The sequence below is a fragment of the Brassica napus genome, chromosome C5 (genome assembly GCF_020379485.1).
Source record: "Brassica napus cultivar Da-Ae chromosome C5, Da-Ae, whole genome shotgun sequence".
Classification (NCBI taxonomy): Eukaryota; Viridiplantae; Streptophyta; class Magnoliopsida; order Brassicales; family Brassicaceae; genus Brassica; species Brassica napus.
The window spans coordinates 12,963,712-12,983,588 of record NC_063448.1 but is presented as its reverse complement, the minus strand read 5'-3'; the positions used below and the strand labels follow the sequence as shown (position 1 = coordinate 12,983,588).

Here is a 19,877-nt window from a genome sequence, read left to right as displayed (position 1 = left end):
GATGCATTCGTAGCTCATGATGAAGATGAAGAACCTAATATAGATGCAAAAAAGTTTTACGAAATGTTAAACGCGGCGAATCAACCACTTTACAGTGGTTGTAGAGAAGGTCTCTCTAAATTGTCGTTAGCTGCTAGAATGATGAATATTAAAACTGATCACAATCTACCTGAAAGTTGCATGAACGAATGGGCGGACTTGTTTAAAGAGTACTTGCCGGAAGACAATGTGTCTGCTGATTCTTATTATGAGATTCAGAAACTGGTTTATAGTCTTGGGTTGCCTTCGGAGATGATAGATGTTTGCATCGACAACTGCATGATCTATTGGGGAGATGATGAGAAGCTAGAAGAATGTCGATTCTGCAAGAAGCCACGATTCAAGCCGCAAGGACGGGGACGTAATAGGGTACCGTACCAAAGGATGTGGTACCTACCAATTACAGATAGATTGAAAAGATTGTATCAATCAGAGCAGACTGCTGGAAAGATGAGATGGCATGCCGAGCATACTCAGACGGATGGTGAGATGACTCATCCATCAGATGCAAGAGCCTGGAAACATTTCAACAAAGTACATCCAGATTTCGCTAGCAATATCCGGAATGTGTATCTCGGATTATGCACAGATGGATTTAGTCCGTTCGGAATGTCAGGGAGACAATATTCATTGTGGCCAGTCTTTCTTACTCCATACAACCTGCCACCGGAGATGTGCATGCAACGGGAGTTACTATTCTTGACCATATTAATACCTGGTCCGAACCATCCAAAAAGGTCCCTGGATGTTTTCCTACAACCACTGATAAAAGAGTTGAAGGATTTGTGGTCAACAGGGGTGAGGACGTATGACTGTTCAACGAAGACGAATTTTACGATGCGAGCGATGCTTTTGTGGACCATAAGTGATTTTCCTGCCTATGGGATGTTGTCTGGATGGACTACACATGGGAGATTAGCTTGTCCATATTGTAATGGAACGACAGATGCGTTTCAACTGAAGAATGGTAGGAAGACAAGTTGGTTTGATTGTCACCGTCGATTTCTTCCCATTGGCCATCCTTACCGAAGAAACAAGAATTTGTTTAGGCACAAAAGGGTTGTGAGAGACACTCCTCCTCCATATCTAACTGGAGAACAAATTGAAGCGCAAATCGACTACTACGGAGCTAACGAAACAGTTCGTTGGGGTGGTAATTGGCATGTCCCTCGTAATATGCCAGATTCTTACGGTGTTCATCACAACTGGCACAAGAAGAGTATATTTTGGGAGTTGCCATATTGGAAGGATCTTCTTCTGCGCCACAACCTCGATGTGATGCATATAGAGAAGAATTTCTTTGAGAACATCATGAATACAATATTGAATGTCCCAGGGAAGACAAAAGACAACATAAAATCGAGGTTGGACTTGCCGGATATTTGCTCAAGAAGCGAGTTACATATTAAAAGCAATGGACAAGTTCCCGTTCCGATATTCAGATTATCTTCAGAAAAAAAGTCGGTGTTGTTCAACTGGGTGGCATCAGAAGTGAAGTTCCCCGATGGGTATGTTTCGAATCTCTCTAGATGTGTTGAAAAGGGTCAAAAGTTCTCCGGGATGAAGAGTCATGATTGTCATGTATTTATGCAACGACTACTGCCCTTTGCATTTGCGGAGCTACTTCCAACAAACGTACATGAAGCACTTGCAGGTACGTAGTGTATTATATCACAATAATTTACAAAATAATATATGACTAACAATGTGTTTAATTTTTTTTTGAATATAAAAGGCATTGGAGCATTTTTCAGGGATCTGAGCACACGCACTCTTAAAGAAGAAGTTGTGGAACAGCTTCAGGAGAACATTCCCATCTTATTGTGCAACTTGGAGAAGATATTTCCTCCCGGATTTTTTGACGTCATGGAGCATCTAGCTGTCCACCTCCCATATGAGGCATTGCTTCGTGGACCTGTACATTACGGATGGATGTATCAGTATGAGCGAGCCATGAAATATTTGAAGGGAAAAGCAAAGAACCTCGCCAAAGTTGAAGGTTCTATAATTGCTGGAAGTTTGACGGAAGAAGTTTCTCACTTCACATCGTACTACTTTGCGTCAAAAGTACGTACACGGAGAAGAGCTCCAAGAAGATATGATGATGGTGGTGTTGCGCCAACATATGCAGTTGCTGGTGTTCCAGACATCTTTAGCCAGATTGGGCGACTCGGTGGGAAGTCTAAAGAGGTTTGGTGGTCGAGTGAACAAGACGCTCATAGTGCACACACCTATATTCTACTCAATTGCGAAGATCCATTGATTCGTTATTTTGAAAGGTAACATATATTGACACTTCGAAACACATATAAGTATAATTAATTGTATAATTGCGAGAGATTCATTCCTATAAAATGTGATTTTACAGCCTATTTGTTTCTCAAGTCGAAGAAACATTTCCTGGTATATCCACAAGTGACGTAGACAAAAGGAAAGATCAACACTTCATTAAGTGGTTGCGGAATCAGGTATTAACTAAAAAAATTTTCATACATTATCTGTATTTCATTAACATTCTCTTTATTTTTGCAGGTTGATTATGACGACGACGATGCAGATTATCCTAAGTGGTTACACGAAGTAATTCAATCTCCACTTGTAAAGGTCACCACATCACAGATGTATTTCACACGAGGCTATACTTTTCATACATATGACTATGGTAGACAACGGGCGACCAGTAACTATGGAATATGTGTGAAAGGGGAAACAGATTTCTACGGGATCTTGACGGAGATTATTGAAGTCGAATTTCCAGGGATACTGAAGCTGAAATGCGTCCTCTTCAAATGTGAATGGTTCGACCCCGTCGTCAACAGAGGTGTTCGGTCTAACAAATTCGGTGTAGTTGATGTCAACGGTGGACGAAGGTACAACAAATTCGAGCCTTTCATCTTAGCTTCACAAGCAGACCAAGTTAGCTTCCTTCCATACCCTCGGATGAGAGATTCAGGTATAAATTGGTTAGCAGTAATCAAAGTTACACCTCGAGGACGAATCATCAGTGGAGAAGAACCACCATTGCAAGAAGAACAGATAAATGAAGTTGAGGAACCTGAACAAGAAATTGATGATATCCTTCTCATTGATCCGCATAATCACGAGTACGAAGATCTTACCGATGATGCCACAGACGAAGCTGTTGAAGACGAGTTTAATGAAAATGATGATGTTTCTAGTGATGACGAGAATGTCGATGTATCCGATTGATGTATTTGTTTTATGAATAAGATGAGGGAGTTTGTTTTATGAATAAGATAATGTGGGGTTTGTTTTATGAATAAGGTAATGTGGGAGTTTGTTTTATGAATAAGCAAATGTGGGAATTGTGGTTTGGAATGGAAATAAAGATGGGGTTTGAAATATATGAAGTAGAAAATAAGGAATATGGGGTTTGGGGTTTCGGGTTTTGGATTCTAGGGATTTAAACATAACACTCGTTAATTCCACGTAAGCTTAAATCGTCGTTAAGTCCTCGTATTCCAACGAGTAAATAACGACGAAGGACTCGTTAATTCCACGTAGGACTAAATCGTCGTAAATACCACGTAGGATGAATTCGTCGTAAAAACCACGTAGGATGAAATCGTCGTAAATATAACGTAATACAACGAGGAAATAACGACGAAACCTAAAAATAAATATGGGGTTTGGAATATATGAAGTAGAAAATAAGGAATATGGGGTTTGGGGGGTTTGGGGTTTCGGGTTTCGGGTTTGGGGTTTGGGGTTTCGGGTTTTGGGGTTCCGGGTTTTGGATTTCGGGTTTCGGGTTTCGGGTTTTTGGTTTCGGGTTTGGGGTTTCGGGTTTAGGTGTTCGGGGTTTGGGGTTTCGGGTTTTGGATTTCGGGTTTCGGGTTTCGAGTTTCGGGTTTCGGGTTCTAGGGATTTAACCATAACACTCGTTAAAAATAACGACGAAACTTAAAATTAAATATGGGGTTTGGAATATATGAAGTAGAAAATTAAAGATGGGGGTTTGGGTTTCGGGTTTCGGGTTTCGGGTTTGGGGGTTGGAGTTTGGGGTTTCGGGTATGGGGTTTCGGGTTTGGGTTTCGGGTTTCGGGTTTCGGATTCTAGGGATTTAAACATAACACTCGTTAATTCCACGTAAGCACAAATCGTCGTAAAGTCCTCGTAGGATGAAATCGTCTTAACTACCACGTAAAATGATTTAAACAAAACACTCGTTAATTCCACGTAAACAGAAATCGTCGTAAAGACCACGTAAACGGATTTATACATAAACCCGTTAATTCCACGTAAGTACAAATCGTCGTAAATATCTCGTAGTGTACAAACTTGAAAAAAAAAGGAAAATGAGAGAAATACCAGATTAACATGTGGCAAGACTTCCAGCAATTATAATACGTAAGTCTCGCCCACATGAATTCTAATATCTTCTCCTTTTCCTATTTTTTTCAAATATTTATAATTTGAATAGGATTTTTTTGAGGATTGTGATTTGAGATAAGGTGTGATTTGGGAGTTTGTGTGTGGTTTGAGAGTGAGAGTTGTGGGTATATTTATAGGAAAGCAAGCCTCGTTAATTCCTCGTAAGGTAAATCGTCGTTAATACCTCGTATAAAAAAACACGGGCCTTTGTGATTCCTCGCAATTTCCTCGTAAAAAAAAAGACGGGCCTTTGTAACTGCTCGCTATTTCGTCGTAAACTTACGAGGAATTTGCGACGATATGTAATCTTATATATACACCCGAGCGCTCACTCTTTCTTTCCTCTCTACTTCCTCTCCATTTCGTAGCAATGGTTAGCCTCTCTGATTCCTCTCTAATTTGGTTAGTTTATGATAGATTAGGTGGTTAGTATAGGGAATTTAGATAGGTTTGCGGATTTTATGTTGTTTAGTGTTGATTATGTGGATAATGTTGGGAAATATATTGTTGATGTTAATTTTAAAAATTTCATTTTTTTTCCAGGTTCGAAAAGGAAGACTTACTGCCCATTACAGAGAGATCTTCGGTGAGCCGGGTAGTCGTTTAGACCCGGCCTCTTCTTCCGCTCCCAGTTCTTCGGGCCAGGAGACTGTCCCCGAGACTCAGTACACTCAGAGAGTCTCTGGGTCTACTTCTTCTACTGCACCATCGGCTCCTCATGTGCCTCCTCCGATGCCTCCTCCTGTGCCTCCTCCGATGGCACCTCCGATGGCCGCCGATATTCATCCTGATTTGATGGTGCCTCCGAGTGCTCCTTACTCGCAGTACACTGTAGAGGACATTCTCAGTCTGCCAGGCAGAGAAGGTTTACCAGTCATCGACCCAGACCGACCGGACGGAACTTTGTGGTATGTTGCATTAATTTTTTTTTAATTCGTTTAAATTTCTTTTATAACATTAAAAAATAATTTATATTTTAAATTTGTATTTTCCAGGTGGGGGGTTGACGGATGTCTTGCATCGGACGTAACCGACACGATCAAGGGTTACTTCTCCATGCCACATCCAAACTGGAGTAAGACGCCTCACTACGTCAGAAAGACGTGGTTCAAAATTTACGCTGTAAGTTTCTATTAATTAATTATATATACTTTAATTTTTTCATGATTTATATATATACTTTCTAAAAAACTAATTGTTAATTTATTTTTCCAACAGCAAAAATATACTTGGGCCTTGGGGATCACTGAGAGGGTGAGGAAGAAGTTTAACGCGAAGGCGAAAGTTCGCTTGTTGGACACGGTCTCCAACTGGAAGGGTGACTGGATCGTGAAGGGGTATGAGCGTGGCAAACCCGCTGAGCTCACCACGGATGTGTGGGATGGCCTCATCCGTTATTGGCGCCTTCCTGATTCCATTAGAATCGCCCAGGCTTGCTCTAACTCCCGTAACACGGTCGATGAGCACGGGAACGGGCCGATGCTTCACACTACGGGCCAAAAACCCCACGCCGGTGTCCGTTTGGAAATGGTAATTAAATATTTTATTAAATAATTTTTTTAATATATATATTAATTTATTCTAACTTTCTTAACTGTTTTTTAGGCCAAAGAGACGGGACATCTCCCTTCTCTTATGGAACTTTACGAGAGGACCCACAAGAACAAGGCGGGCGTATTTGTAGATGGCAAGTCCGAGCAAATCTACAACGACGTAGTTGCTCGGGTTGAAGACCGCCAGACTCAGCTGACCCAGCAGTCTACCGACGGATTACCCGTCACCTTATCCACACTTGACGTGGATAAGATTTACGAGGAGGTAAATTTTCAAAAAAATTAATTTTTTATTATTCATTTAATTTAACTTTAAATTTTTACTTACAATATTTATTTTTTGTTTTTAAGGTTGTCCCTAAAAAAAAGGGACGGACGTTGGGTATTGGTTCCGTCAACGATGTTCCGAGAGCGACATCGTCTTATGGTCAGCGACGGGATGATGAAGTCACTGAGCTGCGTAGAGAGTCCGCTCAGCTGCGTAACGAGTTGACCGCGACAAAATCTCGTATGGGTGGAGTCGAGGGTTTCTTGGACGTTATTGCGGCCACAAATCCGGAATGGGAGTCCATGTTGAGGAACATGCGACAACAACATCCCATTCAAGGCGAGTCATCCGACGTACATAACGAGGCGGATGTTACGAGGAGGAGTGATGAATTCTACCGGGCGATGAACGACCCTTAGTTTTTTTTTGGTTGTTGTATTATATAAATTCAAAACTTATTTATATATAAAATATTTTCATTTTGATTTATTTTTATTTTAAATTTTAATTTATTATTAAATTAAATAATTTTAATTATTTTTTAATTATATTTTTAAATTCTGTAAAAATAATAAAAACGAAGTAAATTCGTAGCTAATGTACGACCTCTTTACGTGGAAACCTTACGAGGAAATGACGAGAAACAATTAACGACTATTTTACGAGGAAACATTTGCGAGGAAATAACGAGGAAAAGTTTACGAGTATTTTACGAGGAAATCGTTTCGTGGTTGTTACGTGTATTTTGCGAGGAAACGCTTTCAAGGTATTTACGTGTAGGTTACGAGGAACTCATTTCGAGGTATTTACGAGGAATTGTAGCGACGTCTTTGCGTGGAATATTGACGTGGTCTTTACGACGAATCGCCCTACTTCGTCTTTACGACGAAATATATTCCTCGCTAAGTTACGACGAATTAGCGAGAAAATATGTGTTACGACGGACGAGTAACGAGCAAACGCGCTTCCTCGCTATTTCGTCGTAAAGCCTCTTTTACGACGAAATAACGAGGAAAACCGCCCTCGTTAAGGTGATGTTTTCTTGTAGTGCATTAAGACAATGAATTAGACCCAATTTGTTAGGAAACCCTAGTTTCTTCCTTATATAAATAAAGAGACACCTCTCTTTAGCAAGGAATCTTCTCTTCTCCATTTTAACTTAGAACACTTAAGGGTTTATTGATTCTTAGATTACTTTACACTAGAAACCATTCTTTTAATACAATCTTTGATCAATAAACTTCTTTTGATGTTCATTTCTCATTTGATTCTTTCAAGATTTCTCTTAAACTTCAAGAATCTAATCTTTTGTCTTTAGATTCTTTATTGATTGATTCCAACAAATATCACCAGCATAAACACTGTTTTTGGATCAAACAGCCAACCAGACGACAACTACTTCATCTGGAAAAGACATTTTCTCCAATTCCTTCTAAGCAAGAGCAAAACCGACTTCGTCAACGGCACCTTCGTGATACCAGAACCTTCCTCTCCGCTATAAGCGAAAACTTAAAAGACTATGTGCGTTTCACCGACACGGCACATAAAGCTTGGGAGGATCTACGCATGATGTTCGTCCCGAGCGTCGCGTTGAGGATCCGCCAGCTTCGTCAGAGAATTGATTTGATGAGGCAAGATGGTGACTCGGTGGCGAGATATTTCGGGAAACTGAAGAGTGTTTGGATGGAGCTGTCGGAGTATGATACTACATTACAGTTGTCGGAACGAGACATAGAGGTGAGAGAGAAGGAGACGCTTTACGCGTTTCTGATGGGTATGAACAAAGATCTAAGCTTTGTGAGAACGCAAATCACGGCCATGTGTCCTCCTCCGTCTCTTGACCAAACGTATCCAAGCAGAATCTTTGATGAACTCCACAAGATGAAGAAACTAAGAAGTAGGTCGGTGATCATCATCAAATAATCTGTATTTTTTGTGTATTTTCTTTAAAATTCTGGTGTTTCTTTTGTAACCATAGTGGTATCTCAGATTCGTATTGGAATAATATTCAGGAGAACCATTAACATGACTATTGAGGACATACAAGAATCAGTCAAAGCATAGATGTTCATGAATGTAAACAGACAAAAGAGTAGAGAAAATAATAAAGAAATGACAATGTTCATAATAAAGAAGGACTAATAAAATATCAACGGCCACCTTCACTGTGCAACCTTGCTACATTATTGATGCTATCATAACCAGTGCTACTCGTATCCCCTTGCCCTGATATGGTTTCAACACAGATCAAGTGCTCATTCACCTCTGACTCATTATACCGATCCGACCACTGATGTTTGGTTTTTGTGACTCTCAAGCCCTCAAGCTTTGCAGCTACTTCTTTCATCCTTGGCCTTTCTTCTCCCATCACTCTTGTGCACTCAACAGCAATTAGTGCAGCTTCCCTAATCTCCCTATGATTACACTCGTTCATTACTTGGCTGTCAATGATCTCATGCAACCTATTCTCTTTGGTGGCACAAGAAAAGTAAGCCACCAGGTGTCTTGAGTACTCTGGCCTTTCAAAGCACAATGCCTTTTGACCTGAGAGCAGTTCCATGATGACTACCCCAAAGCTGTAAACGTCGCTCTTTTCGTTCAGCAACCCTGTGGTGAAATATTCCGGGTCTAGGTAACCTATAGTGCCTTGTACCATAGTCGTGAGCCGCTCTTTATCCATCGGTACCAGCTTTGAAGCACCAAAGTCAGCTACCTTTGCAGTTAAGTTTTCATCCAGGAGAATATTAGCAGTCTTGATGTGGATGGTTGGGATATAGAAGCAGAGGAGTGAAGATATGCAAGAGTTCCAGCAATTTCCACAGCTATCCTCAGGCGGTGTTCCCATGTAAGAGAATAATCAAACATGGAACCATGCAAGTGATCAAAAAGGGTGCCATTAGATACGAACTCATAGACGAGCAAGGGAACTTCAGTCTCTAGACAGCATCCCAAGAGCTTGACAACGTTCCTATGGTTGATTTGTAAAAGCACCAGCACCTCGCAGATGAACTGCTCTACTTGGCTACGGTCTCCACCAAGCCGAGCTTTCTTTATAGCAACTACGGAGTTGTCTGGCAATATCCCTTTGTAAACTGTTCCTTGGCCTCCCTGTCCCAAGATTCTGCCTTCTTCATAACTATTAGTTGCTTCCTTCATTCCTTCCTCAGTAAATATTTTGAAATCGACGTTTGATGCCCCTGCTCCTGAGAGTCGCTGTACCAACAAGCCACCGCCGTTTTGCTCGAAGAATTTTTGTCGGAGTGTGTCTTTCCGGTGCTTTATTTTCTGTTGCATACAGCTAAGGCCAAGCAGGATGAACAACAAGCCAATGGCGTTTCCTGATCACACACATCACAGGAGTGAGTTAATCATAGCCCATCTAAGCAGGATGATTATGAGCTGCAAGCATAAAAACTTAAAAAACAAAGTGAGGAAAGCTTACCAAGAAGAATCATAGGCCATCTAAAGTCTATACCCTTGCGCTTGCCCTTGCCATTCATAGTGGTGGTATCTAGCTTGCAACTCTTAGTGGTGGTATCGAAGTGGTAACCAAAATGGCACTCACATTCGAAGCCGCCAACCTTGTCTTTACATGTGCTGTGATCTGAACAGTTATGTCTACCAGTAGCACACTCGTTGAAATCTGCCCCCAAAAGAAAAATATGCCAAAAACGCAACAAGAAATGTATGAGGAAAACAAATTAATAATCAAAAGAAATTAATACTCCTTTATCTTTCAAAGAAATTAGTACTCCTTATGTTTTGACTCAATAAGTTGCTGTTTAATAATATAAATTTAATACTCCTTAATTTGAATCATCAAATACAGTTTAAAACATCTTATATTTTGAATCTGAAAGAAAATAGTACTACTTAATTAGTACCTTGGCAACCGTGTTCATTTGAAAGGTATGGGTTCCCTTCGTAACCATCTTTACATTTGCATATAAGATGTTGGCACATACGCTGTTCTTCTATTAGTAGAGTTGACACATACGCTGTTCTCGCCGCATATGTTTGTGTTTCCAACTTTCTGGCAGCTCTGGTTTCCAATAGACCAATCCAGTAACACAGGGAACGTCGTCTTATTCCGCAGATTCATAAGATCATGGGAAGGAGAGAAGTTAAACTTACCGTCTTCGATAAGAAAGGCGTAGACGCAAGGATTAAAATGATGCACTGAAGCCTGGTTCGGCAATTGCAAGCGAGTTGATCCAATTTCGACAAAATTGTTATCCCATTCGTCAAAGATATCTGTTGTGCAGCAACCTTCACCGTCACATTCTGCATCTGCCGCTGGTTGAGATTCGCATGCTGATATGCATACAGTTGCGTATGGTTTATCTCCAGAAGTGGCCAGCAGTGCCAAAGCATTGCATCCTACTAAAGTTAGCTTGTTTTTGGTGGAAATGGATAAATTACCCAGATCATAATTGCTGTCAACGGATATGTTTTTCTTTCCTTGCCCGTCGTCGCAATAAGAGGATCGGTTAAGCAGAACTTGTAGCTGGCTGCTGTGAGTAAAGTTTGTCACTTCAATGTGGCCTAACACGTATGGCCTATCTTCCTTACAGGTGATATTGAAACTATCATCTCCAGGATAGTAACAACCTGAAATGCCAAAAGGATACTTGATTTCAACCTCACCACATCTAGTTTGGCAACCTTCGTGAGGTTGAAGTTGCCCCTTGACCGGTTGTGTATGTTGAATATGGAAGATGATCTTATTGATAGACTGAACATAGACATATATACATGATCGAGAGCAGAGCATAAGAAAATAATATATTGTGCATTTACAGAGTAGTTAATGTTGTATCAATCAAGGGGATTGAGAGTATATCTTAACATGCCCCCTCAAGATGGAGCACCGTTGGTGAGTCCAATCTTGATAGTCATACTGTTGAAGCGAGCGCGGGAGAGAGGCTTCGTCATGATATCAGCCAACTGATCGTTTGATGAGACATGTGTAACTCGAACAAAGCCGGACTGTACTTGTTGACGAACGAAGTGATAATCTAGAGCTAAGTGCTTCATCCGAGAGTGGAAGACAGGATTTGCACTTAAGTATGTAGCTCCTTTGTTGTCTGAGTAAATGGTTGGAGTGGAAGTCAACTTGATCCCTAGTTCACGGAGTAGGGATAACGTCCAGCATACCTCAGCTGTCGTGGAGGCGATCGATCGGTATTCGGCTTCAGTAGATGACCGAGCCACACCTGTTTGTTTCTTGGAAGACCACGCAATTGGGTGTTTGCCGAAGTAGACAATGTAGGCTCCTGTTGATGTATAGTCATCTCGATTCCCTGCCCAGTTGGCATCGGTGAATGCGTGGAGAGATGGTATGTTTTGTGATGAGAAGAATATGCCTTTGTGTGGAGTGCCTGCCAAGTAACGCAGTATCCGCTTTGCAGCGGCCCAATGGTCAGTGCGGGGAAGGTGCATGAACTGTGAGAGTTTGTTGACGGCGTAGGCAATGTCTGGTCGGGTGAGTGATAAATATTGGAGACTTCCAATGATGGCCCGATACTCTGTTCCTGATGGTAGTGGGTCACCACTCTGAAGTGTTAGTGTCGTTGAGGAGCACATTGGGGTAGGCATCGGCTTCGCATCCGACATCTTTGTCTTGTGAAGAAGATCTGCAATATAACGAGTTTGTGTTAGGTACAGGCCTTGTGAGTTACGTTGAACTTCCATGCCTAAAAAATAAGATAGTAAACCAAAGTCTTTAAGAGAGAAACGAGCAGAGAGAGATTGAATGAATTTATTTAGGATATCAGTGTGGCTTCCTGTGATGATCAAGTCGTCAAAGTAGACGAGCATGTAGAGGATGATGTTATTGTGATTGTAGACAAAGAGAGATGCATCAGCTAATGAATTTTTGAACCCGGACTGAAGGAGAAATGTCTTGAGCTCATTGTACCAAGCCCTGGGAGCTTGCTTGAGCCCATATATTGCTTTGTGTAGTTTACACACCGCCGTGGGGTTTGATGGATCTTTGAAACCCGGTGGTTGAGTCATGAACACATCATCCTCAAGCTTGCCTTGCAAAAAGGCATTGTTGATATCCAGTTGTCGAAGAGGCCACTGGCGTGAGACAGCAATACTAAGAACTTGTCTGATTGTTGCAGGCTTTACAACTGGACTGAAAGTGTCATGGAAATCGATTCCCGGCCTTTGATGAAACCCCTTAGCTACAAGACGCACTTTGAATCTGTCAACCGCTCCATTTGGTAGTCTTTTAATTGTGAAGATCCACCTGCATCCAACAATATTAGAAGCCATTTCAGGAGTGACCAGAGTATAAGTTTTATTTCGAAATAAAGAATCTATCTCAGCCTGCATTGCAGCTCTCCACCGAGGATCTTTGAGAGCTTGTGCAACTGATGTAGGTATTGTCTCCGTTGGCTGTTGGACAGTGGCGTGAAGGTTGAGCTTGTTAACAGGCTTGCGGGTTCTAGTGCTTATGCGTGGGGGTGGCTGTTGTGGTGCTGCAGGTTGTTGTGGTGCTTCAGTTTGTTGAGTCGCTGAAGTCGCTGCAACAGTTGTTGTTGAAGGTATTGTAGTAGGAGAAATCGCATCAGGTACTGCAGTAGGAGAAGGAACTGGATTGGTAGTTGCTGGAGCAGGGATGGGTTGTGTTGACTGCACTGGTGGTTGATATCTCTGAGTAGGCGTTACGGTTGACGGCCTAGCAGGTGTCTCCTCTACTTGTGCTGGCCCATTTGATGTGAGATTTCCTGCAACACTAAAGGGAAAAACATTTTCATGAAACAACACATGACGTGAGGTATAAATCCTCGAGTTAGTACGATCAAGACAAAAATAAGCGCTCTGTGTAATAGAGTATCCTAAGAACACACAAGGTGTTGAGCGAGCATCAAGTTTGTTAGATGCATATGGCCTGAGCCAGGGGAAACACAAGCAGCCAAAAACTTTTAATTTTTTAAAGTTTGGAGTCTTAGAAAACAGAATTTGAAATGGCGACCTGAGTTGAAGTAGAGGTGTAGGCATACGGTTAATTAAGTATACTGCAGCTGCAAATGCATAAGTCCAATATGACCGAGGCATTGAAGCATGAGACAGTAGAGCTAAGCCTGTTTCGACTATATGTCTGTGGCGTCGCTCAGCTAGTCCATTGTGCTCAGGGGTGTGAGGTGGAGTTGTAAAATGAGAAATCCCATGACTAGCTAGAAAACTCGAAAGACCAATGTACTCACCACCATTGTCAGTGTACAAGGTCTTAAGTTTGAACTGAAATCGATTTTCAACTAGAGATCGAAATTTTGAAAAAACTTCAAAAACTTGAGACTTTTGTTTCAATGGATAAATCCATGTGTATCTTGTGAAATGATCCACGAAGATAACATAATATTTGAAACCATCTACTGAAATTATTGGTGAAGTCCACACATCAGAAAAAACAATATCAAGAGGATGATTAGATTGCAAAGTTGAAGTAGAAAACGGTAACTTGTGCATCTTATTGATAGAACAAGCATTGCAAGGCTTGTCTAATAAAGCGTTTGATGAAACTGGTAAATGAAAAGCAGAAACAATATGTTTTAAGATAGGAACAGCCGGATGGCCTAAACGAGAATGCCAATCTGAGAGAGTGGTTTTGATGGTGGAAGCAAACGCAAGAGATGGACGATGTGAGGAACTCGGAGTTGGCCACTCGTATGTTCCATCTTTAGGCTTGACTTCCACCCAACGGGTTCCCGTTTGGAGGTCTCTCACCTGATAATAAGTTGGAGTAAAGGTCACAGAAACGCCGTTAGTTGAGCAAAGTTGAAAAACAGATATGAGATTTTTTGCAAGTGAAGGAACACATAGAACTTTGTTAATAAAGAAGGGACGAGTGTAAGTGGGAATAGAGAAAGAACCGGTGTGTGATATCTGGAGACCCGAGCCGTCTCCAAGCATCACATCGTCACTGCCATTGTAAGGTGCGTGGAGAGAGAGATTGCCGAGATCAGAGGTCATGTGGTGTGAGGCTCCGGAGTCCAGCAGCCAAGTTGAGGAGTCGGAAAGCATTGCTGGATTAGCTCTTGGCTGCCACTGCTGTGGGTTGGGAGAGGATTGCCATTGTTGAGTTGCTTGAGACCCACGTACAATACTAAACTCAGGGCAAAACTTGGCACTATGGCCATGAACACCACACGCTTGTCACCGACCTTGATACTGTCCTCTTCCTCCACGTTGTTGATTGTTTTGGTACTGGCGATTGTTGTTGTTGTTGTGGGGACGAGAATTTTGATTGCTACGTCCTTGCTGGTTGTTGTTGGATCTCCATGATCGAGTATCAGTTGCATTAGCCACGATAGGTGTTGCTTGAGGAGTTTCCGTGCTTAGAAGCATAGCTTCGCGGTTAAGTAACCGCTTATGTAGCTCAGCGAAGGAGATGGGTTGATCTCTGCTATTAATGGCATCAATCTCAGGCTTGTACTCTTCACCGAGTCCAGCGAGGATTTGTTCTGTTAGATCTTCAGGATCCATCGGTTTCCCAAGCAGAGCCAAATCGTCAACCTTGGCTTTGATGATGCGCAGGTATTCTGAGATGGTTTTGGTGCCCTTGGTACAACTTTTGATTTGATGTTTGGGCTGGCGAATGTGACCTCGTGTCGGATTTCCAAAGGCAGTAGCGAGGAGGCTCCAGATCTCAGCTGAAGTTGTGGCGCTGGAGACGATGGATTGAACCGGAAGGGAGATGGCTCCGATCATGGCGCTGAACAGGAGGCGATCTTGACGTCTCCAGGCAGCGAAGGCAGGGTTCGGCGTAGCTTAGCCTTCCACGGTGATCATTTGTGGAGGAGCTTGATCAGTGTCAGTAAGGAACGAATGTAGTTCATGACCTTCGAGTAAAGCCGTGACTTGCTTACTCCACATAAGATAGTTGACGTTGGTGAGTTTGGTGACACTCGACATGTTCACCGAGAGCAACGTACTTTGAGGGTTTCGAACATTGAAAACAGAGGTCTGTTCAACGGATGCAGAGCTTTCAGTGTTCATGATGTCTCAGAGAATCAAGAATGAAGAAACAGAGATACAGAGAAAGGAGCGGGAGGGAAAAAGAGAAGAAGATGGAGGCGCAGAAAGAAAAAAAAATTTAGGTCAAGGAGTCAATGCTGATTAGGGAAAGGAGCATGTTAAGCCCATCTAGCTTAACATGCTCTGATACCATGTTAAGCTAGATGGGCTTCCAACCTAAAACCAATTGGTGATAAGTGGCGTGGTCCATCTATCTTATATATTACTAAAGATCCCTTCCAACTACCGATGTGGGACCTTTGTCCCTAATACGCCCCCTCGAGATGATGGTTCTTTAAGCGTCAATCTTGGAATGTTTGGGCAAGGATCGAGGGCCAACTTTGGGCCGGATCGATGTGGATCGGGTTGGACTGCGTCGATCGGGCTCTGATACCATGTTGAATATGGAAGATGATCTTATTGATAGACTGAACATAGACATATATACATGATCGAGAGGCAGAACATAAGGAAATAATATATTGTGCATTTACAGAGTAGTTAATGTTGTATCAATCAAGGGGATTGAGAGTATATCTTAACAGTGTATACGTAAGGTAGAAGTAAACAGCCACCAAGAACACACCATGCACCTTCATATTTTACCTCTATTTTCTCTCTATATGTGTTCCTCTTTTGAGTTTAGTTTCTCTCATCTACTTGAGTCCTGTTCTTATAAGAAACCCATGTACATGAAATGATATCTTCACTCATTTTCCCAGAAATTGCAAGCATAAAATTCAACAAGACCATGCCAATGATAATGTAACACGTAAAGGAGAACATTATAATGTGCTTCTTCTCCCCCATATAAAGATCCCTACGTGTCCCTTTTATTAGGTTTAATAGTGACAACTTCAGGTACCGATCCTTTCATCTTTTCTTTGATATCTTGTTAGTTTCCTCGCTATGAGGAAACCAATTTGGTTTTGTTAACACTTACTTTATTTTCTTACTATTCAAAGGTTAAGCTGGTTGATATAGTTACTAGGAATTTTCTAACGTGACCATATTATTTTTCAAATATGAAAATTGCACTCTAATCGTAATAAAACTTGACAATAGACTATTATTTTGATGACTTCGGCAGACGCTGCAGACCACACATAGAGGTTCAATAGCTCTTATTGAGGGAATTGTATCAACTACGGAAAAGAAGATGAATTATCAACATGGTTATTGATTATCTGCAAGAATCTCTCGAAGCATACATGTTCTTGAACTTCATGTTTTATACTCTATTTTTAGAAAATGTTTTGGAGGACATAAGAGGAAGCATTAAAATAGAATGACTTTATTTATTTTTCACAAACAAAAGAGATACAAGTGATTTTGTGAGAGCTGGACTGATAAAAATATATCAGCGCCCAGCTTCTATGTTTAACATTGTCACATTCTTGATGCTGTCATAGCCAGTGGTACTCGTATCCCCTTGTGCTGATAAGATTTCAACACCGACCAAGTGCTCATTCACCTCTGGCTCAGGATACTGATCCGACCCCTCATGTTTGGTTTTTCCGACTCTCAAGGCCTCAAGCTGTGCAGCTACTTCTTTCATCCTTGGCCTCTCCTCCCCCATCAGTCTTGTACACTCAACAGCAATTCTTGCAGCTTCATGTATCTCCCTCTGGTTATTCTCTTTCATCACTTGCTCATCAATGACCTCATGCAGCCTATTTTCTTTCATGGCTGAAGCAAAATAATTCACAAGATGTTTTGACTGCTGTGGTTTTTCGAAGCACAATGCCTTTTGTCCTGAGAGAAGTTCCATCAGGACTACCCCAAAGCTATAGACATCACTCTTCTCGTTTAGCAACCCTGTGTTGTAGTATTCTGGGTCTAAGTAACCTAGAGTTCCTTGAACCATAGTTGTGAGATGCTCTTTATCCATCGGTATCAGCCTTGAAGCACCAAAGTCAGCTACCTTTGCAGTTAAGTTTTCATCCAAGAGTATATTAGCAGTCTTGACATCTCGGTGGATGATTGGAATAGAAGCAGAGGAGTGAAGATATGCTAGAGTTCCAGCAATTTCTACGGCTATCCTCAGGCGGTGTTCCCATGTCATAGAAGAATCAGACATGGAACCGTGCAAGCGGTCGTAAAGGGTGCCACTGTTTATGAACTCGTAGACCAGCAAGGGAACTTCAGTCTCTAGACAGCAGCCCAAGAGCCTGACCACGTTCCTATGGTTGATCTGTGAAAGCACAAGAACTTCATTGATGAACTGCTCTACTTGGCTACTGTCTCCAAGCCTAGATTTCTTAATGGCAACTACGGATTTGTCTGGCAATATCCCCTTGTAGACCGTTCCCTGGCCTCCCTGGCCCAGGATTCTACTTTCGTCATAACCATTAGTTGCTTCCTTCATTCCTTCCTCAGTAAAGATTTTGACATCAACGTTTGATGGCCCTGCTCCTGAGAGTCGCAGCCTCAACATGCCGCCACCGTTTTGCTCAAAGAATTGTTTCCGGAGCTCAATGCTTTTCATGTGCTTCATTTTCTGTTGTACACAGATAACGACAAGCAGGATGGCCAAGAAGCCGACGGTTGTTCCTGATCACATCACCCATAAATGATTAGAGAGTCGTCTTAATTCAAAAAAGCGAAAAAAAATTAAGAACAATTGAGGGAGACTTACCAAGAAGAATTGGAATCCATCCGGTGTTTACAGGCTTGTGTTTACGCATACAGCCATTGGTGGTGGCATTCAATTCAAAACCAGATGAGCAACTACAAAGGAAGTGGCCCATCATGTTTTCACACGTGCTGGAACCTGAACAGTTATGTTTATGGATAGCACTACTAGTAGTACACTCATTTATGTCTGTCCCAAGGAAAAAGAATGAAACAAGAAATGTGTGAGGAAAACAATCTCTCTTCTTATTAAAACAGAATCATTCTCTCATGGACCCAACAAGAAATGGGCGAGGAAAACAATGATCAATACTCAAAAGAAGAAAGAAGTTAAAACATAGTACCTTGGCAGCCTTCTTGAAGGTATGGATTCCCATCGTAACCGGCTTTACATTTGCAGTTATACCCGTCTCTAGTAGTGGAGTCCAAACATACGCTATTCTGACCGCATATGCTTGTGTTTCCGACTTGCTTGCATGTCTGGTTTCCGATAGACCAATCCAGCACTACAGGGAACTTGGTAAAATTCCGCAGATTCTGAAGATCTTGGGAAGGAGAGAAGCTAAACATACCTTCTTCGACAAGAAAGGCGTAGGAGCAAGGATTGAAGTTATTAACAGACGCATCTCTGTCAAAGCTGCTTGATCTGATTATGAAACGTTTGCTCCTCTTAGGTACGGAGGTGTGACAGCAGCCTTCACCAGAACACACCCCGTTTTCCTTTGGGATGGAATCGCATGTGGACAAGCATCCAGTCGAGTAGTTCCGGTCTTCAAAAATCGTGGTCATGAAGGCGAAAGTGTTACAACCCACGGCAGTGAACCTGTTCTTGTTGGAAAAAGTAAAGCTCCTCAGATTTGTGTTGTAGGAAATTGTCTCAGCCACTCTTGTTCTGTTGTAGCAAGTGAACGATCTAGACATGAGGATGCGTAGCTCGCCACTGTGAGAATAGTTGACCACTTGCATGTTGCCAAAGAATAGCTCGTTTGTTGTTTCATTACAGGTGAGGTTGAAGCTATCATGTACGGCATAGTAACAACCAGTAGAAATGCCAAAAGGGTACTCGATTGAGACGTTGCCACATCTAGTTTGGCAACCTCGCAAAGAGTGACCATTAACCAGCTGTGTATAAGCAATAGAGAAAATGGCTACCAAGAACAGGCCAAGCACCTTGCTCATCTTTTCTCTCTCTCTCTCTCTCTCTCTCTTTCTTTCTTACTTTGTTCTTACTTTTGAATGTTTTCTCATTTCCTTGAGGTGTTTGATTTCTTATAGGAGATGTTTCTGTCTTTACTCGCAGACGCTTTCTAATCCAGCTATACAGACAGGACCATTTCAGTGGTAACGCAAGGAAAGTTCAAGGTAACCCAACGGCTACGTTTGATAGTGTCATAGTGACTCCTTTTTTAGTTGTGGTTGTTGTATACATAGATTACAACGATTGGTAGGTCCGAGGAATCTTCAAAATCTGAAGAAATGGAAAATAAATTCAGGCCATATTTGATTAATTATATGATTATTGAAGAGAAAAACCATTAGACATTGGTCAACTAGTACAAGTCTTCTTCGTCAACCCTCAGTTATCAGTCTTCTTTTCTTTCCTTGATATTACCAAGCAAAGTATCATTATAAGTGAAGATGTAGGATTCGACCTTAAAAAAAAAAGTGAAGATGTAGGACTGGCGGCTGCAGTGGTGGTCCAGAGGAGGATATCTACAAGAGTTTCTTGTAAATAAAATAGATATAAGAATATGAAAAATTAAGAAAAAAAAGAGCTTGTACCTAAACATGTTATTTTTGAGAAACTCTTGAATGATATGTTAGTTTTCTTATTGGTTTTTTATTTTTAAATCCTATAACATATGCTGAGAAACCTTGCAACCGATTGTACCACTGATAGATGGCCTAAGGCTCCTGATCATATCATGCTCTGTTCTTATAACAAAAAAACACACAACTCC

The 19,877-nt window shown here is 41.6% G+C and overlaps 2 protein-coding genes and 1 pseudogene across 2 annotated transcripts; 1 reads left to right on the top strand and 2 right to left on the bottom strand.

The window, feature by feature from the left end:
- Positions 1 to 7,494: 7,494 nt before the first annotated feature.
- LOC106435416 lies at positions 7,495 to 8,404 on the top strand (the record flags this gene model as incomplete). The annotated part of the gene is made up of 1 exon (XM_022712798.2): positions 7,495 to 8,404. A coding segment is annotated over one exon (684 nt), but the record flags the coding sequence as incomplete, so codon positions are not given.
- On the bottom strand, positions 8,385 to 16,353 carry LOC125586910 (annotated as a pseudogene).
- Positions 16,354 to 16,560: 207 nt separating this feature from the next.
- On the bottom strand, positions 16,561 to 19,231 carry LOC111211591 (wall-associated receptor kinase 5-like). The gene is made up of 3 exons (XM_022712795.2): positions 18,261 to 19,231; positions 17,921 to 18,106; positions 16,561 to 17,835 (listed from the first exon to the last, which is right to left on the bottom strand). The coding sequence occupies exons 1-3, from the start codon at positions 19,093 to 19,095 to the stop codon at positions 16,643 to 16,645; spliced, it is 2,214 nt and encodes a 737-aa protein (XP_022568516.1). The 5' UTR covers positions 19,096 to 19,231; the 3' UTR covers positions 16,561 to 16,642.
- Positions 19,232 to 19,877: the final 646 nt, after the last annotated feature.

What these genes read in the sequence shown, in the direction of transcription:
- LOC111211591 (XM_022712795.2), bottom strand. Translation starts at nt 19,095, where the DNA reads ATGAGCAAGGTGCTTGGCCTGTTCTTGGTAGCCATTTTCTCTATTGCT. An exon ending in CCTTCAAGAAGGCTGCCAAG is followed by an intron (nt 18,107 to 18,260) that starts GTACTATGTTTT and finishes TCCTTGGGACAG; the next exon opens with ACATAAATGAGTGTACTACT. An exon ending in ATGGATTCCAATTCTTCTTG is followed by an intron (nt 17,836 to 17,920) that starts GTAAGTCTCCCT and finishes TGATGTGATCAG; the next exon opens with GAACAACCGTCGGCTTCTTG.